At 34.6% G+C, this 23,969-nt stretch overlaps 1 protein-coding gene across 27 annotated transcripts in view; it reads right to left on the reverse strand.

Moving 5' to 3' along the window:
- Positions 1–23,969, reverse strand: part of CEP128 (centrosomal protein 128) — a 484,430-nt gene that overhangs the window by 349,712 nt on the left and 110,749 nt on the right. For all 27 annotated transcript variants that reach the window (XR_010151258.1, XR_010151259.1, XR_010151253.1 and 24 more), the window contains 4 exons: positions 16,080–16,166; positions 13,603–13,677; positions 11,604–11,736; positions 6,566–6,717 (listed from right to left, as the gene is read on the reverse strand). Coding sequence is in view for 18 of the 27 variants with exons in the window: in XM_063793855.1 (XP_063649925.1) it covers positions 6,566–6,717; positions 11,604–11,736; positions 13,603–13,677; positions 16,080–16,166 (447 nt within the window). In the remaining 9 variants the exon portion in view is untranslated. The remainder of the gene's footprint in view (positions 1–6,565; positions 6,718–11,603; positions 11,737–13,602; positions 13,678–16,079; positions 16,167–23,969) is intronic.

Raw genomic sequence — 23,969 nt, forward strand, 5'->3', positions numbered from 1 at the left:
CCTGTCTCTTTGCTAAAACTTAACAAGAGTCACCTTTGCTCCAGTTCCCAAAAAGTTGCTCATTTCCATCTGGGACCACCTCACCCTGGACTTTATTGTCCATAATGCTATCAGCATTTTGGGCAAAGCCATTCAACAAGTCTATAGAAAGTTCCAAACGTTCCCACATTTTCATGTATTCTTTTGAGTCTTCCAAACTGTTCCAACCCCTGCCTGTTACCCAGTTCCAAAGTTGCTTCAACATTTTTGTGTATCTATAGCAGCTCTCCACTCCTGGTACCAATTTGCTGTATTATTCTGTTTTCATGTTGCTGATAAAGACACACCCGAGACCGGGCAATTTACAAAAGAAAGAAGTTTAATGGACTCACAGGTTCACGTGGCTGGGGGGGGCTTCAGAGTCATCGCGGAAGGTAAAAGGCATGTCTTACATGGTGGCAGATAAGAGAAGAGAGCTTGTGCAGGGAAACTGCTTTATAAAACCATCAGATCTCATGAGACTTATTCACTATCATAAGAACAGTACAGGAAAGACCTGCCCCCATGATTCAATAATTACCTCCAACCGGGTCCCTCCCACAACGGTGGGGATTCAAGATGAGATTTGGGTGGGGACACAGCCAAACCATATCACCCCCCAAGTAATTGGTATTACAGGCACATGCTACCACACCCAGCTATTTTTTATACTTTTTTGTAGATATGGGGTTTCACTATGTTGCCTAGGCTGGTCTTGAACTTCTAAGCTCAGGCAATCCTCCAGCCTCAGCCTCACAAAGTGCTGGGATTACAGGTGTGAGCCATCATGCCCAGCCCTATTTAATTTATATGTAAAAAACATAAGGCAGAAATTATTATGGTTTCAGAAAACAAAGAAACTTGAAAATAGATATTTTATTTCTAAACTGTTTTACTGACCACATTCAAATGACAAACCAATGTATTAGTAATAAATACAAACTATTAGTAATTAGTAATAAATACAAACTAATTAGTAATTAGTAATAAATACAAACTAATTAGTAATTAGTGATAAATACAAGCTAATGTATTAGTAATACATTCAAGAAAAAATTAAAATATTCAGTCCACTTCTGCTTTCTGCAACTCAGAGAGTTAAAGAAAACAGAAAAACCACCTTTCCTCATAACTCCCAAAATTCATTTTTTCATACAGATGAAAGATCTGAGAATTAAACCAAGTCTTCTAATAGGTATAAAGGCTTATTTAGTTATAGGGATTTTACTTGCAGAACATCTCAGCCGGGCATGGTGGCTCACTCCTGTAATCCCAGCACTTTGGAAGGCCAAGACGGGCGGATCACGAGGTCAGGAGTTCGAGACCAGCCTCGCCAACATGGTGAAACCCCGTCTCTACTAAAAATACAAAAATTAGCCAGGCCTGGTGGCACACGCCTGTAATCCCAGCTACTCAGGATGCTGAAGCAGGAGAATCACTTGAACCCAGGAGGTGGAGTTTGCAGTGAGCCGAGATCGCACCACTGCACTCCAGCCTGGGTGACAGAGCGAGATTCTGTCTCAAAAAAAAAAAAAAAAAAACAGCTCTGCCAATAGTCATCTTTGTGAAAACTACAGAAGAATAGGGCATTCAGTAATGTGCCCACAAATCAGAGTAAATTTGGTTAATAACAGAAGCAGACCTCCTTTCCACTAGATACAATAACTTTATTAATAGCTTCTCTCTACAAAGTTGTGGCCAATGTTTGTTTTCTTTATCATCTAATCTAGGTATTAAAAATTACTTGCTATTCAGGTAATAGCATATTTTACAATATGCACTTAGATAAGGAAGAAATCAAGATTTTAGAAATGAAGTAGAACATGAAATTACAACCAGCATAATTAAGGTCTCTAAGACCTTTGGTCTCCAAAAAGGATTTAATCTCATTATTAAAAGTAATATTAAAGCGGGCATACAGTAAAATGGTCAGCTTTATGAAAGAAATGCATGAATCAAGAGTTTATGGTAAAAGAAACAACCTTCCTTCTATTTGTATTGTACTAATCATAAAAATAAGCTATTATTGATTATCCTTTTTTATACCATCCTCTTTTTTAAAAAAATTAAAATCTCCCATTATAGTCCCAAGTTTCTGCTAATGAATTATCATGTCAGTTGTCACTCAATTATCACTTTCAACATTTAATCTAAATTATGTTCAGCACCTTGTTTTTTTCTTTCTTTGAAGTTCTTTCTTGAATTTAAAAGTCAAATTTTTTTTCAAGAAGATTAAGTTGACGGAAGATGGAGGCAAAGATTAAATCAGGGGAAATAACTGATCAAGGATGCTTAGAATTCTTATGAATACAAATAGGCTATCAAGGTTAATGAGGTTCAACTTGAGTTTAGAAGAAGGGAAAAGTGTACTTAGTATTTTCTATGCATATACAGATTTAAGATCTTAGGTACAATTTAAAAGGTAAATTATGCAAACTCAAATGTAGCTTCCTTCCATTGTTTTTTTAAGAGCCATTTTTACTGTTTTTCTCTAATGTAAAACAACTGCTTGAAATATATATTCTGGATCAACAAAAACTAATGCAATTAGTAAGATATAGCAAAGGTCCCCTTAAATACTGACAAATCTTCCAGCAATGGATGTGCTTTTAAGAAATGACTAGATAGCAAATATTAGTTTAAATAGAAAAAACATAAATTTTTTACAACATATTATTTCATTCAACAAATACTAATTAAGCACATAGTATAGGTAAGACTGTGTGGGAACACATAGGGACACACAGATAAAACTTGGTTCTTAACCCATTTATAATCTCAACAGGAATAGAAGCTCTAAATTATAAGTGGCTCCCAGAATGCCACAACTCTGAATTATAACATCAGTGCATACTAATAAGTGGCCCAGAGCAAAATCCGTGCACAGCAACATATCAAAAGAAAAATTAAACGTAAGACTGAGCATCACAGCGAAAGCATAGAAGATTGCTGGAATGAGAAGAGATGTCAGTTCAACACACTCCAGGAATAAAGACATAGAATCTAGCTGAAGTGTACAGTATCTCTGGTTGTAAGGACTCTGTAAAAAGGGAGGTGGGAGGTTGAGAATTTCTACAATAATTATGAACAAACAACCCTTAAGACATCATTATTCTCTGATTCTGTGTTCATTAAGCAATTTTTTGGTTACTAATTCTAAAGCCAGAAGATTAGGAGATTGGTGCCCTGCATAAGAGAATAATGTTTTCATATCTGTATAAGGCTCCCACAGGGTAAATCAGTGAAGTGGTACTCTTTTGTGTATTAGGTTGGTACAAAAGTAATCTCAGTTTTTGCAATTACTTTTGCATTGACCCATACTTCTCTCTTCTGAGTTTCATTGTTAATATGAGCCAGTCTCCTGGGTCACACACAGAAAACTCAAGTTTCCAGATGTGAGGACAAGACCTTGAAACATGATGTCTCCACCAATGTAAGGGCACCAAAGTTCACTCTGTCTTGGTGACAGGGCAGCTGGCTTTTTCCTGAGTCTCTTTTTCTACTTTATTTTGGCCTACTTTGCTTCTTTTTTTTTTTTTTTTTTTTTTTGAGATGGAGTCTCACTCTGTCGCCCATTCTGGAGTGCAGTGGTGCGATCTCGGCTCACTGCAACCTCCACCCCCAGGTTCAAGCAATTCTCCTGCCTCAGCCTCCCAAGTAGCTAGGATTACAGGCACCTGCCACCACACCTGGCTAATTTTTGTATCTTTAGTAGAGATGTGGTTTCACCATGTTGGCCAGGCTGGTTTCGAACTCCTGACCTCAAGTGATCCGCCTGCCTTGGCCTCCCAAAGTGCTGGGATTACAGGCGTGAGCCACTGTGCCTGGTCCCACTTTGAAATTTTTAACAAAACATACCCAGATTACTTCAAGAGAGTGTGAGAAAGGGGGCATAAGAATATTAGTGATATGGACAAAAGGATTATTCAGAAAGAAGAAGGATCACTTACAGCTGATATAATCCAATTCCACTTTTACATGGTGGAAAAAGTTTAGGATTTCCACAAAAAGAAAGAAAAGACATTCAAAGTTGTTCACAGAAACAGTGAACAACTGGCACAAAGGAAAAAATGATGGAGCTGAGTAGGGAAGTTTAAGAAAAAAGGAATTATTTGACAAGACCACATATGAGGTTCTGTAGGAGAGGTGTCAGAAAGTGAAGGTTAAAAAGAAACACATTAATGATTGAATAAATCATAAGAACTGTTACTATATATATGTTCTTGGGCCTGACCAATGATCTCATTTTGTGCATCTTTTTTATTCATATTTGGTCTCTGAAAAGCAACTAAAGAAGATTAATCTCTCTTTTTTAATAGAATGTATAAGGCAACAGCTTCATACTACCCAATATTTTCTAAAAATAAAGCAGAGACTAAATTTCAAGAAAATTCTCAATTGTTAGAGGTTACAATCGAGTAATCTATGACCTAATATCTCACAAAGTCTGCACGAGACATCACTTTGAGAACAGCTTGGGAACAAAGATATTCAAATGGCCTCCTAAAGGTGCCATAAGAACATTAGTGATACAGACAATAAACTTGTTCTAACTTAATAGTTCTTTTACAATGAAAAATAAAGGAAAATCAGAAGTGTCACTAAATCAGAAACAGCTGCAAATTTAATTATTTTATTGTTCAAAATAAGAAAATCAGAAAAAATAAAACTAATTAACGCTAATATCTTACAGGGATAAACACTGTCTTTGTGATGTCCTTTGCAATGGCAACTGGAAAAAAAAATTTCATTCTCAAAAAGAAATTTATTCTTAGAAGCAAGACAAACTCAAAGAACTTTCTGCATCAATTTTATTTTTATTTACTTATCTTTTAGAGACAGAGTCTTACTATGTTGCCTAGGCTGGAGTGCAGTGGCACAATCACAGCTCGCTGCAGCCTTGAACTCCTGGCTCAAGCAATCCTCTCACCTCATCCTCTTGAGTAGCCGAGACTACAGGCACAAGCCACTGCTCCCAGCCTGCATCAATTTTAGATCCACTGTGAGAAACAAGGAATCGGCTGCATTTGTATTCTTTGCTATGTTGCCAGCACCTAGAACAGTGTCTGGCATGTAACAGGCAGTCAATAATATTTGCTGTGTTGTAAAAACCTTTCCTCCAATTGTTTTTCACACCCAAATTCTATACAATCAAACCAAACTAACCCAAGAGGACTCAAATTCTTCCCCTAACCCATATGAAACTGTAAAATAACTACTAAGTTAGGACAAGGGGAAAGCCAGGAATCTTGAATAAGAGCATTATTAGGCTATTACAAATAATTTTTTTAGTTCTCACATATTTGAGATTTTTTTTCCAATGTATACCATGATGGCAAGTGAAAAGAAACAATGTGAAGGAAGGAAAGAAGGGAGGGAGGACCAACGTGTGGTTATGAACATAGAGCAAAGGGATTTTTCTACCTTTTAGATCTATCCAGCATACTTTCTTTTTAAATACGTGACTTCAGCAAAATAATCATATTTTAGCATTTTCATCAGCAGGATCAAGGGCTAAAATAATACCCATGAAGCAAACTTTAAAAGTTGTATAATTACCATTGCTCTGAGACAATTTCAAGTAAGTCTTTATTAAACATGTAGAGGGCTTTGTAAAGAGTATGTCAATATTTCATTATCTTTACAATCCGAATCTTGAACCAAATTTAAAAGACATTTTCTATTGATGTGCTGACAAGATGAAAGAGAAACACAGACGAGTAACATTAAATATTTCCTTTGGGTTATATAAAATTAGGTGCTTTTAACACTAATTTTCTACCTTTCATTTTAATTTTGGAAATACTTGAAATTAGAACACAACTTCACTTACAAAAACAGATACAGGGAGGATTGATACATATCTATTTCCAAATGTGTCATCCATGTTTAATCTAATTTGCATAATTGTAATTTCAATTAAACCATTTCCTTTTATGAGGTCCTTTCCTTTGATTTTTAATATATACTGATAATTACCTCATCTATGCTAGATAAAAGCAGGAAATGGTAGCTGCCTAGTTATACTCCATTCACGGTTACCATATCATCCATGATTGCTACACAACTCTAAATTAATGGAGGCATTGCAATTCCACCTCATGCAGAACAACTAGAGGTCTGAAAACCTTTATGGTTCCAAAGAAGAATTATTGGTAACACCTTTTCACTATGCATTCTGCCAGTTTCACCCGCAAAATAAATAATTCACTGTTCTCTCAAACAAAAAAGGTCCCTTCTGTCTGTAGAAAGGGTTCAATTGCTATTGGAACAAAAATATTTTCAAATTTAAAAATAGTAAACGATTTCTCTGTAAAATAATAAAGGACAATCATCCAGGTTCCTGGCTTTGGGGTCCTGAATGAAAGAGAAATGAACCCATAGGAATTTCTACATATAAGTAAATCAGTCATTAATATAACTTTATATTATCAATGCTCACACTAGAGTTCATAAAATAACACATCTTTATATTAAAATTTCATTAAGCAATTCCATGAGATAAAATTAAAATATTTCAAATATGACTTAAAAAGAGCAAAGTCACCTCTACTTGTGATGCCAAATGTGCTTTCTCCTTGTCTTTTCTCTCCATGCACCGTTTCACTTCCTCTAACTCAGATGCCATTGCACTGAAGTTCAGCTGCACTCTCAAATCTGACATTTGCTTCTCCAGGTCCTGCTTTTCCCGCTCAACCCCTTAAAAGATAAAATGTAAGGCTCAAGGGTTGTTCTTTATTCACAGAAGAATGTACTTTCAAATAGTACTGAGCCCTGATGTTTCAATATTCTAGCTATCATAATCCATTTATTGACACTGTTACTCAACAGACTTTGCCAGCCTGTTGTTTCAAGTTTTATAGCTTTCAAAAACATATACATTGCTATATCATCAAATATTATTCCAGTTTGATACTAAAACTTAAAATGTTACCTGATTTCTACTGCAATTTATTTCAAGAAAATCATACACATTTTTAAATTTTCCTCACATCTCTACACTATCTCCAAACAGTAAAAAAAAAAAAAAAAAAAAAAGTTTTCAACTAAGCTACTTCATCTACAAAATATTTTTTTTGCAACATAAACAACAAATGATGCTATTAAATCTCTGATTGTGTATGACCAACCAATTTACTAATCCTTACTCATCTGGAGATTATTACCTGAAATTAATATATCATTTAACAATATAAATTGACTTAGTATTTAAATCAACATGAAATACTTGACCTATGCTACACAGGGGACTATAATACCTTCTTCTAATATAAGGACAAATAACAAAACTTCATCCTCAATGAGCTTACATCCTGATGTGGTTTGGCTCTGCCCCACCCAAATCTCATCTTGAATTGTAGCTCCCATAATTCCCACATGTTGTGGGAGGGACCAAGTGGGAGGTAATTGAATCATGGGGGCAGCTCTTTCCATGCTGTTCTCATGATAGTGAATAAGTCCCATGAGATCTGATGGTTTTATAAAGGAGAGTTCCCCTATACAAGCTCTATTCCCTGCCACCATGTAAGACATGCCTTTGCTTTTCCTTTGCCTTCCATCATGATTGTGAGGCCTCCCCAGCCACGTGGAACTGTGAGTCTATTAAACCTCTTTCCTTTATAAATTACCCAGTCTCAAGTACGTCTTTATTAGCAGTGTGAGAACAGAATAATACACATCCCAAGAATAGAGACAAAATATAAAGTACTCTATGGAGTCTAAAATGTCAACAATTGGAACATATACTGTCTGTCATTTTAAAACTACTGTCTTTCTAGTGGTTTCCTTTCCAGAAAAAAAAAAAGGAGGGAATGAAAGAAGAAAACACTAACAAATTAAATTTATACATCATTCATAAAATACATTCCAACTTCAGAATATTAGTGTTCAAAATTGTACATATTAGAATGGAAGACATATGGGCATTTCAATAGGATGATAAGAGCACTGATAGATACATGTGGATTATACAGAAACAGTACAAACAGTAAAAGGGATTAGCTCTGTCTCAGTGAGGAACTAAAGTAGGAAGAACTGAGAACTAAGTCAGACTTAAAGAATGAATACAAAATTTCACCAAGCAAAGGAGAAGGAGTTGGGGTGTTTTTAGGGAAAGCACATACCATAAAGCATACAGGTACAAAACTGAATTTAACATTCAGGTAATTGCACACACAGAAGTTTCAAGTAGCTAATACATCTCATATGTTATAAGGGTGGGAGGAGGGAGTGTCAACAGAGTTTGTGTTGCTAGGAAACTTAGAAGAATTTATCCTACAAACCAAGCATCAGCAAACATTTTCTATAAAGGATCAGATAATAAATATCTTAGCTATATGATTTCTGTCATAACTACTCAATTCAACCACTGTATTGCAAAAGTAGCCTAGACATTGCATAAATGAATGGGAGTAGCTGTGTTCCAATAAAGTTTATTTACAAAAACAGGTGGCAGTCTGGATTTGGCCCATGAGCCCTACTTTCCCTACTTCTGATAGGTAACCAACCTGAAAATGTACATATTTATCTATTTGTAAATGTATTTGTTTATTTTATAAATATATGTATTTTATTTTATATATGTGTATATTTGTGTGCATATAACATGTCTCAATAATATGTATATATTGATACGTTTCTTGATATATACACATGGATGTAACATTAGAATGAATATATATTATATAAAATATGAAGGCATGTATGTATACATATATGTATACTTTATGAAACATATATATTTGATATGGAGATATATTTTGGTATGTTTACATATATATATACTAGTAAAGATAAATATACACACACATCTATACATACATACACATGTAGTATATGTAATGAAACATTTCCCAAAAAAGTTAAAATATTTAAAACAAAAAGTATAAAATATAAACAGCATTATAAATGCTCCATTTTGGAGAATGCTTGGTCAGTATAGGATAGCAGTTAAGATCTCAAGTTTGGGGAAAAAAAAAATTGGAGTCTGCTACTTCCCTCATGTGTGATCTTGGGCAAGTAACTCAACCTCTTTATTCTTGGGTCCTTTTTATAATCATTAATATAGAAATAAGAAATAAGAATAGTGCCCTTTAGTAGTAGAAAAGAAAATAGATTACAGAGAAGCCAGAATAGGTAAGACAAGAGAGTACTACATGTCCTATACTGACCAAAGCATGCTTAAGCTGGGGCAGTGGGAATAAGAAAGAGAATGTTGCAAATTCAGGAGATATCAGGATGTATAAATAGGCATGAGGTAGAAACTAATTATATGGAGGAGAGAATAAATAATTTCTATGTTCTTTGCATTTTAGGCTTGGATGTCTGGATGGAGGATGATGCCACACACTGAGACAGGAAAGAAAAACATGTTTTGAGGAGACGATGAATTCAGCTGTGTATCAACATGCATTCTGAGGAATAGCATATGGAGATATCCAATGAGCAACTCCATTTGGAGGGCCAATGGTTAGGAGAGCAAACAGAGCTAGATTTAGGAATTATCACCTCTAGGTGATAATTTTTTAATCAATTCCCAGGCAGAAATACTAAGTAACAAAAGCCATGAATAGGATAGTAGGCAAAACCAACATTTAGAAGACAAACTGTGAACACAGCAAAAAGATTCAAATACAAAGAATGTAAATAACTAAGACAGAAGAATTAGGAAAGGCAAAGGGGCATAGAAGTCACAGGAAGAGTTTCAAGAAGGAAAAAGAAATAAGCAGGTAACACTAAAATAAGTAATGCAACGACATCCTTGGAATTGACAGAGGAGATTGCTAGCAAATCATGCAAAGTCAATTTTACAAATAGAGGTGGAACCCATTTTGCAGTGGGCAGAGGAAGAAATACCAGCTGAAAATGTGATAAGTATGATTTCTAGTGTAGAACTGTCTTTAAATAATGTAAGTATTCTATAAAGATGAAAAACTCTACAATTGTTAAAAGCTGAAGAAGTCCATTATCACATATATAAAAAAACTTCCAAAACTTTTTTCATACCTGATAAGTAGCTAAGAAAAGCTCAATATTTTTAGTCCTCAAAGACTTCTAACAGAAATAATTACATTTTATGAGGTATCAAAACATAACAAATGTGTTGGTCTTTGTTCCAACAATTTCTGTGTGCATCCTTATGAAGTCTGATGAAGAAGCTAACAGCTTAGGATTGTTTAAAAACAAGTGATATTCTGGGTCAAATTATACTTAAATTATATCACATGAAACTTAATGGCATACAAATAAAAATATGCTAAGGCTTGGATATAGTTTATTTGTCCTCACCAAATCTCATGGTGACATTTTATCCCCACTATGGCTGTTAGGAGATGGGGCCTACTGGGAGGTGTTTGGGTCACGTAGACAGGTCCCTCATGAACAGCTTGGTGTCCTTCTTGTAGCAGGAATGAGTTCTTGCTCTCCTGAGGCTGGATTGGTTCTCAAGGGAACTGATTAGTTCAGACAAGAGTGGGTTGTCAGAACACCAGGACATCCCTTGAATTTGGTCCCCCTTTACACATCCCCACTCCCCATTTGACCTCTTTTGCATTGTTTGGATGGAGCACAAAACTCCTCCCCAGAATTCCAGCAGATGCTAGAGCCATGCTTCTGGTACAGCCTACAGAACTGCGATCTAAATAAAGCTTTTTTCTTTGTAAACTATCCAGCCTCAGGTATTCCTTTAGTGTAACACAAAACAGACTAAGAAAATATATTAGAATAGCTTTGTCAAAATTTGTCATCCATTGAAGATTTTCTGGCAATGTGGAAATTCTAGTTTAGGCAACATATGGAGGTGTATTTGGAAAGCCTGGGGCAATGTTTACCTTCCCTGAATTTAACAGTACATCCAACACTTTTAAAATTTCACCAATACTTTGAGCATTTGAGTAGGAAGCCTCATTACTGGGATAATACAGAAGCTGAGCAATGTGAACTCACCTAATAGAAACAATTACATAATGTCAATATTATCATTATTAAACCTGAACATACATCCAGTCATTAAATTCCATAATTTAAATTAACACCTCCACTGAGAAGGTATCCTAATATTTTTCAAACACAAAGTATTTCTAATCCACATAAAAAGCCAGTGATACAGCTCATGACCACTTCTGAGTTGTGATTAATTTTTGTCACCAACTCCAGATGACAAAAAAGATAGGGTACTGACTTTAATTTCTCTTATATTGAAAATTGAGATAAGAGAATGTGAAAGACAGAGAAACATTTACAATTTAAGTACAAAGACTGGTACACACTTACACACATGCACGTATATTTGGGCATGGGAATCGGAGGCTGGAAAAACTACTGCTTTTGCAGGCTCTTTCTAAGAGAAAGCCCCATGGTTAAGTAGGTCTAATAACCCAAATGGGTTTGAACCAAGCAGGGAAGATATTAAAATGGGATGACGCTGAATTATTATCAACTTATCAGAAAATGTTTAATAGATCAAGAAATAGTATGACGTGAGCATCACAAAGGAATGCAATTCTGAGGATGAAAAGTATTTTCGAAGAAAAACCAAAAAGCCCCCACACAAATTATCACATTATTAGGTACAAATCTACTTTTACCTCTCCTAAATCTCCAGTCCTCCCCTTGTTCATCCTGATAGTTTGACTGTTGCTTGGAAATCTGAGATACTTGATGCTGTAAACCCTTTCGATCACCTTCTGCTTTCGTAAGTTGTGTACGCAGTTCTTCTACCTAAACACATGGTCAAAAATCAAACATCGGTTTTCACAATCAGAGAAAGACCTACTTCAAATGGGCTATTGTAAACACAAGTTGAATCCAGGTTAATCTCCTTCCAAGCACAGTGGAACGGTTTCCTGCTCCATTTCCTCATTCCTCTCATCTCTTCCACAAAGAATAAATGAATGGTTTTTCCTTCTCTGTGTCCACTGAGGCAAAGAATGGAATGTGACTAGATTTTTTTTTCATCACTTATTTTGTCCTCAGTCTACTCCATTACTATTAACCCAAATCAACTTCAATTAAGTATTAGACTTCTTATATTTTTCAATTTTCACCCATTTGCTTTCATGTGAACATGGTCTATTGGTTGTTAAATTCAAGATAAATGATCACGATTTAGCATATTTTGATACTAAAATCATGCTCAAAATAAGTATGTAATAGATGCTGTTGAATAAACTCTAAACTCCTTGAAGTCAGAAACTGATTTGTTTATCTTTCTATCCTTAGACTGCCAAATTACCTAGCACATAGCAGGTACTTCCAAATGAACATTAAACAAGTTAACAGTGGCAAAAAGATTCAGCCAAAATCATAATGACAATCTAAACAAAGAAATCTCTTGCTTCCCTAACTGAAACTGGAGATTATAAGTTAGAGTTCCAAACAAATCAGAATGGAATTAAATACAAATATAAACTTCCAAAAAGGAAAGTTTGAACTCTGCCAAAATTAATTCCATGTGACCACTGGCTGCAGAACAAAGTCAGCGAATATTTTCAAAGGTTTCGTAAAACAGGTGCTATCTTGTATTTTCAGCACCAATTGTCAGAATGTAATACTCCTTCTGAACATCTATAATGCTTGACATCTTTGCTTACCCTTAGCATATTCTGAAGGTGTGTTATCTAACATACACTTCAAAACAGAAGAAAGTATAATTGCAGTTTGTATTAAACACAGACAGGCAGTTAGAAACCCATATGCCCTTATCCAATGTATGTAAGATGGTTATTTAAAGTTACTGAACTTTAAACATCAGAAGCGCCAAACTCCCATTATGGGCTGATGGAATGCAAAACGTTATACTTTAAAATTAAGCCTTATCGGCCGGGCGTGGTGGCTCACACCTATAATCCCAGCACTTTGGGAGGCCGAGGTGGGGAATCACGAAGTCAGGAGATCGAGAACATCCTGGCCAACATGGTGAAACCCCATCTCTACTGAAAAAACAAAACATTAGCCAGGTGTGGTGGCGCATGCCCGTAATCCCAGCTACTGGGAGGCTGAGGCAGGAGAATCGCTTGAACCCGGGAGGCTGAGGTTGTGGTGAGCCGAGATTGCGCCACTGCACTCCAGCCTGGCAAGAGAGCAAGACTGCGTCTCAAAAAAAATAAAATAAAATTACCCTTATCTTTGGTTTAAAAGGGTCAAGTAGTATCTTGAAAACATGAATTAAAGACAATGACGTTATTCAAAGTAACCTAAACATGCAAAGGTCTGTTGCATGTAGTTTACTTCTTCCTTTACTTCCCAGTGCCTCCTGGAATAAAATTAAGCTCCTGGGAAAATTTTATCTTATACATTCAGTCTTACTTTTACACTGCTCATGCTAAGAGAGATAAGTAGTAAGTTGTAGCAGCAATCAGCAAGATACACCATCACAGTGGGGACTCTGGCTGGTGTTTGTACTAGCTTTCTCTGAATTTCCCTGAAAGAATTTTATCCTTTGCTTAGGTGTGCTAATATACATTCCTTAGGAAAACATTTTTTCTAGACCTAGTTCTTTTTTTTCCTTTCACAAAGACATTTAAATAGAGCTACTCAATCCTGATTTAATGTAAAAGTATATTATAATAACTTGCATAGACTTACCTGATGCAAAAGTGTTTCTCGGCTGCCTTCTGATTGATTCAATAACCTTCGAGATAGCTCCAATTCCTGTTCAAGCTAGAGTTTCAACAAAGGATAAAGAAAAATGCCCAATGGAGCAGAAGATAACTAAATTATTATGGGCACAGTTTAAAAGGAGAAAAGTGGAAAAGTTTTCAGAAGACATTTACAGCTAATATAAAAGAATAAATATTTCACTATGAACATATATCAATACTTCCATTAAAATAATGTGAATCATTTAACATAAAGTGAACTAGACCAGGCCTCAGGAAGTCTGGGATCTAGTAAGTTTCATCTCAACTGTGAGCCAGTCCAAGTCTCTTCTCCTCTGGCCTCCATTCTATCATCTCTAAAATAAGTATTTTATATTAAACAGTCTCCAAGATCCCTTCCAGTTCTAAATCTCTTTAATCTAAATTCTAAGGCAATTTTTTTCTTTAAATTAGAATATACAGTGTCAAATTAACTAAAGTAGAATAAAAACTGCAGGGACCCAATAACTCAAAAGTTTCATCTAATTGGTGATTTCCTACATTCCTAATATTTCTAATATTTATAAGACATTCCTTAAATTTTTAGATGTCTAAATTCAGAATGAGACATTTAAAATTTCCTTAATGATACTGCCATTAGATAAATATCGATAAAAAAATGTGACCAGTTCAGGAGATCAAGACCATCCTGGCTAACACGGTGAAACCCCATCTCTACTAAAAATACAAAAAATTAGCCAGGCATGGTGGCAGACACCCGTAATCCCAGCTACTTGGGAGGCTGAGGCAGAAGAATGGCGTGAACCTGGGAGGCAGAGCTTGCAGTGAGCCGAAATCGCGCCACTGCACTCCAGCCTGGGCAACAGAGCGAGACTCCGTCTCAAAAAAATGTGACCAGTTAAGTGACTAAATATTCTACAAACTCCTAACATGCCTAGATGATTTCAAGTTGAAATATGTAATAGGATAGAACACAAGTTTCTTAACAATTTAGAGCTTATATGTGCTAGACTTGTTTGCATTCTGTAACAGTAAGATAGTTTTATAAAAATCACATATTTATATTAAGACGCTTGTAAGTGCTTAGATTTGTAATACTTATCCTAAATTATCATTTCAGTTGAACAACTGCTATCTGTATATTAATCATTTAATAACTGTACATGTGGTAGGTGTGCCTATGAAAGAACATGAGGGAGCCTTGTGGTGATAGAACAGTTCTGTATCCTGATGGTGGTAGTGGTAACAAGAATCTATACAAGATAAAAATGGATTGAACTTCACACAAACACACACACACACACACACAAATACAAATGAGTTATATATATAAAGCTGGTGAAATCTGTATAAACTAAGTAGATTGTACCAACACCAATTTCCTGGTTTTGATATTGAATGGCAATTATGCAAAATGTTACCATTGAGGCAAATTGGGTGCATGGGACCTCTCTGTGCATCTTGTTTTACAATATCCTATAAATCTATAATTATTTCAAAATATATCTTTAAATCCCAATATATAATTTTTTAAAAATTATACATGTGGCTCATAAAAGAAATGTCATATTAAAAAAAGTAAAGTATAAGTGGGGATCACAGAATCCACATAAAATACTGTCCTGTTCTTCAGTCTCTATGGAGAAATAGAGTGAAGAAATCACACTTGAAGCAAAATGACTTTGAACTCAACCAAAGCCCATATTGATCATAATCCCTGTGTAATTTCAACATCGCAACTCCCAAAGGGCAAATTTGATGGCCTAACATACTTCGCTTACCCTAAAAGCAGCAGGGAAGCTGCCTTTACATGAGTTGGTGAAATAAAATAAAGGAGGCAATGGTAGGTAGAAAAATGCAATACGGAGTAAAGAACAGGGCAAATTTTCACTTCATCATTCATTACTTTGAGCTCATCCTTAAATCTACTTATTTGCAAATTAAGGAAGAGTTGTTTGGCCTCTGAATTCCTTTCTAACTCTAAAGTGCTAAGCTCTACGTGTTCATAGAAATGAACACACAGTTCATAAACATGAACATATGTCAAAGATCATTGATATTTAATAGAAACAGAGAATGTTTTCAGAACTGGCTGCTTACTATATCTGTCCGCTATAATGAAAATGAATATAACCAAAATATTCAGTCTCCAAATGACAGGTCTTTTCTAACCCTGCAACAAAGTCAAGTTCTTTAAATGTTTCCAACAAGAAAAAGTAAAGTTTAATTCACCTCTCAGAAAGGAGAATGGTCATAGATGACAAGGTAGCAAACAACTTGCTTATCTGTTTCCAAGAGCAAGTCCTAGCAAGTAGAAGAGCCGTTGAACCAATTGACTCCACATAGAAAGATAAAGAACTCACAATGTTCTAAAGGATCCTGGGGACACTTTTCAAGGCACTCAACAAATACCATTGGCCCCAAACCACTTTATTCTTTGAAAGATAACTTTTAAAATCTTACTTGATTCTTCTCAGTTTCAGTTTGTCTTAGCTTATTTTTTATTGCCCCCTCATGCTCATCTGCTTTAGCTTCTTGTTTCTTTAGTGCCTGGAATGAAAGAGGTGGAAAAAAATTATCCCAAAATATGTACAAAACTGAAAGTCACTACTAGAATTTATTATGTATTAGGGCTGAAGAAGACATGGATATGAGTTACACAAAATCTATAAATTGCAGTCTGCTCATAAGAACACTTCAGTGGGGATAAAATATAAACAATTCCTGATCACCCTAATTAATATTCACTTTGTTTCCTTTTTTTCCCCATCTTTGGGAATTTTACTACATTATTTAGAGGGCCTAGATAGCTAACAGTTTTCTTGGAAACAAATATTCTTTTCTACAGATTCCCCTCTTTAATAAAATGAGGAAAAAGAAAGTTAAGAAAATACACATTTCAAAAGTTAACTATAAAAGTGTTTGCTTTGGTTTGTTTCTACGTTAGAACAAAATTAAACTTAAAGGGGAAAATTATACTTGGAACTGTCTTTCATAATATCTGAAATGCATTCCATTTGTTTAAAAAATATTTTTAACAATTTTAGTGTTTAGACTTAGCAAGGTGTATGTGTAAAGTCCATACAGCTTGTGAAAAGCCAACTGCCAGAAGCTTTTTCCAACAAGATCAACAGAAAAACAATTTTTAGGCAAACAGTAAAATATGTTAAAAACTGCTTTGCTGCAAGTATACTCAATCAATTTCAGCTCCCTCTGCCATAATTCCTACTCTCAAATAGAAATTGAGTAAAGAGGCAGAGAGGCATCAACAAAATGAAAAATAATTTTGATTTGAGAATAACAATATTATCATACTTTTATAGTGTTTAGTATGTCCAGGCATTCTTCTTCTTACATATAATAAATAAATATATTACATATATTCAAAATATACATTTACTCCTCATGATGATTCTATGAATTATTATTATTCCAAGCCCATTTTATTAAAGGGGAAATTGGAGCACAAGGAGTTGGATCATTTGCCTAACGTCACTCACCTACTTAGTGACAGAGACAGGATATAGATTCTGGCTGCCTGCCTCTTAACAACTGAGGGCACTGCTTCTTCATATTGAAATAATAATACCAAACTTATAGGGTAGTGGTGAAAACTAAATGGTTTGATATCTGTAGAGCACATAAAGCAATGTCTGGCTCCTAGCAAATGTGCAATAAAATGCAACCATTATTATTGGTAATAATAGCCTGGGTAACAGAGTGAGACCCTCAAAAAAATTAAATAAAAAAAATCCAAATTTCTATGTTTAAGTTGGTTGAATAAAAGAAACTCTAATTCTCTTGGATACTTAGAAATTTGCTAAAATAATATTGTGCTACTCCTTTCTTCCTTACTTTCCCCTTAGAACATCTGATAAGTTGTTTATAATATTGATTTTCCAAAATAATGTACTTTTCTATTATAAGCTCTACTTGCTGCCTAAAACTTTATTTAAGTCTCCTTTTTTCAATTTCTCCTTTTACTCTAAGTATATGTAAGTCTTAAGAAATTTTTGTCAATGATAACTTAAATTCTATTGTTTTCAATAAGAAGCAATAGTGAGATACTAAGGAACAATCCAAAGCAAATTACTACATTTCCACTATATCATCTAGAAATGCCATTGAGTTTGAATACTAGCTCTGCTTTCTATATACCATGAGTCAGTCAACAAGTAAACACAAATGCAATATTCTAGCCTAGAATATTGAACCAGTTTTTCTACATTATCTAGTTTAAAATGAAAGACAAAGAAGGAAAATCTGACACTTAAGACCCATTAAATATATCAATGATGCACCTGTAAACACTGAAAACACAGATAATACTCAAAGAGAGATATTTTTAAATCAACCAAATCAAAATTACAAGCCATTTCTTTAAACCTTAATAATAAACGTGAACTAATTTACTACCTTTTTTTAAGGGTGTAAGCCTGCACTGGATTTCTTTTCCATTTGACTTAAATCAAGCAACTTAGACTTATATTAAAAAGGACCCAGTAAAAGCAGTTATAAAAGAAGAAAAAAAAAATCACATGCCAATGATTTTCAATAATTATGTTATTTTGTCCTTTAAAGCTTGTTTGTCTCCTAAGAGCAGTTTAGCTAAAAACTATCATGTGCCCTGCTCCAGGATTTAGATTGTCTTTTACACGTTGAAGATCACAGCAACAACAATGAGCCTTAATAGAGGGTCCCCGGGGCACATTTAAATCTTTAATAACAACCATTTTTCTTCTTTCCCTTAAGTGTGTCATATCGTGTATTGTACTACTGCATTTCCTTAGAGGTAGGTGATTCTAAACTCTCATAGTTATATATAATAAAAAAAAGGTAGTTTTTCTTTTCAGAGAGTAGTAAAAAGGGGAAAAGAAAAATGTTCGTAGACCTCTCACTTAACCATAAAAATCTCTACAACATTGACAACAAGCATGTTTATCAAGAGGCTCTAACAGATAACACACTTCAAGATGTAGAACAAATAGGGAATTAAAGGCCCTTTGTCTGCTTTAAATGGACCAGCAAGCTTGGTTAAGAATGATGGCATGGGAATGAAATAAAAATCACATGTTAATTCCCACACAGGCCAATGAAATTTCCGGAGAAAAATTATAAACATAACCTATCCCAAGTTCTCCTAATCACTCAGCAGTGCTACAGTTGCACACCTTTGGTCACAAGGGCAAGAACATGTAGATCATTCACTGATAAACTAACAACACTATAGAAAAACTAGTCTGTGCTCATATTAAACAGTCAGCATCATTTACTTGAAGGTACAAACTATCAAATCAGATTTTTTTTCCAGTAACAATAAAGAATGAAAAAGTTATATCACTGAAAACTAGAAAATCATTGTTCTTACTATATTTTGTAATTAAATTCTTCACATGGGTAGAAAATAAAAGCCAGTGAAAAAATATTTTAAGCTTAACAGAATATGATGTGATTCCAATCCAAATTAGACCACACGAGCTATAAACTGAAGTTACAAGTTGTTTATATTTATGTATATTAAAAATTTGAGGTAGCTTTAGGGACATTTTCAATCAAGCAAAAACTCAGTCTTAAGTACTGAGTATGTATAAAACACTATCATGGAAGCTTTATTTAATTAAAATTTTTTTAAGATGGAAATCTGATGTCTATCTCTAAAATTCTTTTTGGACGCTTAAACACAGCTCCAAAGCCATCAAACATCAATAAAATAATACATATTTTTAAAAGGACTCTATATGCATAATACAGCAGGATTTTATTGCTCAGAACATGTACTACTCATTTATATTAACACATACTTTTTTGTCATGTTCTTTGAATTTCTAAATTATGCTTTTTCTCAAATCAAATTAGAGATTCCTCCCCCATGAGAACTAGCTAAAGTAATGGAAAATTTTAGCCTTTAAGTTCATCCAGTTGAGGATTATCTGTGCCAACAAAAACCAAAACAAAAAAAAATTAAGTTTCTTTTCAAGGCAAAAAAAACAAAACAACGCATTCACATTCTAAATCCCTGAACCAATATCTAATTTAAAAATAGCTAGGTGGGTATTACTTAAATTGTTCAAAGAAATTTATTTTTCAGCCATGACCAAGGAAAGGAAATTCTATACCAACAACTACCACTTAAAAAATAAAAAATAAAACAAACCGCACACACCACACACTTTGGTAGGTGAAAAGTAGAAATGCTTGATAAAAGTCCAAAAGGAATTCAATATTCATACTATTATGATACCATACATACATGAGGGATATCAAAGTAAGGGAGAAATTCAAAAAACTTGGTACGAATTGAAATGTGTGTATTTTCCCGATGGAAATGGTAAGCACATAAGTCAAGTCACAAAATACAACAATTCCTCTTTTTCAAAAGGTAATATCCAATATCACGTAGTTAAGTAGGATTGATCATATGTTAAATACTATTTCTAATAGTAACAGTAATCCTTAATAACATTCCTTAAAGATATCTATGGTATTTAAACATAAAGCTCAAGGTTTTATTTTAAGAATGGCCTAGATGTGTTTTTTGTTTTCTTCATTTTTCTCTTCTTATAAGATGTTTATTATTTCAAGAATCCCAAGAATCCACAAGGGCTCTTATAGGAATTATCTTGGTGGAAGAGATGGATGCTTTTTCTGACCTATTTTCTCCAATGAACAAACAAACTTCTTGGTTCCACTATGCCCATACCTACGGAATCCACCACTGTTTAGGGCATCCAGTGCCAATGAACCCAAACAAGGTCATGAGTTTAATCACCAATTCCCTTTGCTCTGTTTCGTGGACACAATCTTTACCCTAAACCTAGCCAAGGGCCTCACAGAAGGCTAACTAGACCAGAGACTATGAATGAATCAGCAAAAATTCAATACCATGACTACAAAAATAACTCAAAGGTAAACCCCTGTTGACAAGTGTCAGGATTTCATTCTTCAAATGTTATAAATTTGCCAATCTGCAAAACAAAACCTTAATTACTTCATGAAAAAGCCAGTATGCTAAAAAGACATACAAGTCTTTTAACTTCTTTAATTCAAAAGCAACAATGGTAATGAGTATTATTCCCTGACATGCCATTGCTTTTACTGGAACAGATTATATTTTTATGCAATCTTTTACTTAATAAAATCTTGCAAGTAAAGTTAAATGTGAGCCCAACAAGTGCACTTTCCAGGATTTCCTTCAAAATCAAAAAACAAATGCTCCTAGTAGAAGGTCTGTTTTTATCTGAGTAGTTTCCTCTCAAAAAGAGATGCATAGTTTTATTAGAAATCCAGAGTAATATAATACTTCATTTGACTTTCTAAATGCAGGGCCACTGAGTTAGGATTGTTGACAAATAGAAGATCATAGATAATTATGGAAATTTAATTTAGAATTTCTCAAGTTGTATATCTTTGAACAGAAAGCTCTGTAAATATACAACATCTTCCAGTGTCCAGAGTTAAAGGATGTTATTTTATGCCTTTGGGTTTAGAGGGGTTTTTTTTGTTTTTCACTATTTTCTAATAAAAATAAAACAGTACTAAGCCAATGAATAAGTCTATCTGTAGCAAAATGGTTTTTGTTTGTACAATATTACTATGCACTCAGTAGTTGCCCAATAAATATTAATTGATAATGATGGAAATGGGCTTTATAAACAGATGGCCTAGCATAAATTCACTGAAAACATAGATAGAAACATTCCACTCTTCAAGAAAAGCGTAACATAGAAATTGAACAAGTCCTGCACACAGAAAATCTCAGTCTATTGTCAGGCAGCTGTTCAGTCAACAGGGGCAGCAGACATTTTTCATCATCGTCATAGCATTAACGGCATTAAATGTCTATTTGCATATGGTGCTGCACAAAGTGACTCACACAGATTCAGGCTAGCCTTATTTGTTATAATTTACAATGACAATATTGGCAAGAACATATAAGTACACATAGCAAAGTAAAAGTGATTAAACATAATTTGAGATCTAGTAATATTTGGCATGAACATAAAATATGTGTCAGGCTTAAACACAACTCACAGTAGCAATCAGAGTATTTATTTAACATATAAACTTCTACTATTCCCCAATAGAATTACAGATGCTTTACAAGAACGCTTACACATATGCTGAAGGATTAAGTAGAATAAAGAGAGAAGTCAGAGTCCCTAAAAGAATAAGTAATGACTCTTCAAGAACCTAGAAAGTGAATATAATCTCAATAGTTACCAGTGGGGAAAGAAGAGATAAAAGAAGAACAAAAAAGTCATATGGGCACTAGCTCACGGTTAGTAGGATGGTAGGATCAAGGAAGCTATAAGCAAATTGATCAACCCAGGAAGGCATCCTGAAAAACATACACTTTACAAAAATACTTAAATAAGAAAGTGTAAGATAACATACATGGTAGAATTTTGGAGAAAGACAGTTAAAATGACGAACTGAATGGAGCAGAAAGTATATTGCAAGCATTTAATAATTAATAGCCTTTAGTATTATTTTCTTAATAAAGTAAAAAGCTTCAGAAGACACGACATAAATGTTAATTATATAGAAATCAGATTACAAGAATTTCATGACAACTTACATTTATACATCATCTCGTAAAACTGCACCCTTCAATGAATCCAAAAGCTAACAGCTGGCATGCTACTACTTCTGTGATGTAGAATACATTTCTAAACTTTCAACTTTTGTTTTATCATTATTCAATACTAGGCCACTGAAATATATTATCAAACTGGAATATTCTTTAATCCAGCCAACTATTTCCCAATACCAGAAAGATAATATAGCTTGTAGAGACTGTCTACAATATCTAAGTAGCTAGCTTGCTCTGTAAATGGAAATTCAAGTATCAAGTACAAGGTTGAAAGAGACATCCTCCAAGGTCTCTTCAGAATTCTCTTCTATAGAAGCTTTGGGGGAAAAAATATCTTTCACTGAAAAAAATATCAAAAGTGTTTTAGTGTCATCTGTAAGAGGCTGAATAAGAGGGCAAGGAGGGAAATCAAGAAAAAGACTAAAGAAGGTGACTGAAAAGCATGATGTATCTCAGACCTGCATGTTTCAAGCTGTGCCAAATAGTGTTCAAACGCCTTTGAAAACTAAATCCTATAATAGTCAATCATTCTTCACCATCCATTTTCTTTTTATCAGCATGTTGACATTAATGGTTCTCTCACAGTCTTACAGAGAACAATGTTTATTTCATCTTTGCAAAGAAAAAATTTGTTATTTGTTACCACAAGTAACAAATATAAAGAAGAAAATAATTAGTATGGTGTATGATGATAGGACAAAGAGCAATGGTATGGATAAAAATGATAGTAGGTCAAAATTTATATAAGTGTTTCAGCCATTGATTGGTAAAGTGCTTGACATGTTAACAACAAGCAGTGGGGCAGAATCACATTCATGAAGAATTTCCTAAAATAATGTGAAAATACAGTCTTAGCAAAAATGCCACCTCTCTCACCCAAACTTTCCCCAAGGGGCCATAAAGAGGTAATTATTTCCCCTCTGAGATATTCTGTAGACTACACAAATGTGGAATAATGCCCTTAGTGCATTGCAAAGATAGTTAACATCTCTATTTCCTCAACTAAACTAGGGGTCCCTAAAAGGTGAGATAGTATTTTAGGTATCTTTAAATCCCTAGTCCCCAGCACAGTACCTGAATTATATTAGGTACATGACAGTATTGGCCAAATGAATATTTTACTGAATGAATAGTTACTATACAGTATGCAATATTTATTCATTCATTCCTTCAAGAAACACTTACTGGGCCCCTACTCTATGCCAAGCACTGGTCCTAGTACTGGGGATGCAGCAACAAGCAAAGCAGGTAAGTCCCTGCCTTCATAAAGCCTGCATTCTGCTCAAGGGGACAGACGGTTGACAAATAATTAAAGTGTTAAGAAAACATACAACAGTGCAAGGGGCTCAGGAGTGAAGGAGTGTTTTATCTATGATAGTCAATAAGGGCTTTCTGAAGTAGAGTTCTGAACATGAGCGCACAAACCGTACAACTGTTTCAGAGCTGAAAATTCCTAGCTGTGGGAACAGAAAGTGCAAATGCCCAGGAGCAGGAGGTACATGGTATATCCATGGAAAAGCAAGACGGCCAGGATGGTTGGCCTAGAGTTGGCAAGAAGAACAACAATAGAAAATTAGGGGTTGGGCATGGTGGCTCGTGCCTTTAATCCCAGCACTTTGGGAGGCCAAGGTGGGAGGATCACTTGAGGCCAGGAGTTTGAGACCAGCCTGGTCAACATGACGAAACTCCATCTCTACTTAAATTACAAAAAATTAGCTGGGTGTCTTGGCGCATGCTTGTAATTCCAACTATTCAGGAGG

This window comes from Pan troglodytes, chromosome 15 (assembly GCF_028858775.2).
Source record: "Pan troglodytes isolate AG18354 chromosome 15, NHGRI_mPanTro3-v2.0_pri, whole genome shotgun sequence".
In the NCBI taxonomy this organism is placed as follows: Eukaryota; Metazoa; Chordata; class Mammalia; order Primates; family Hominidae; genus Pan; species Pan troglodytes.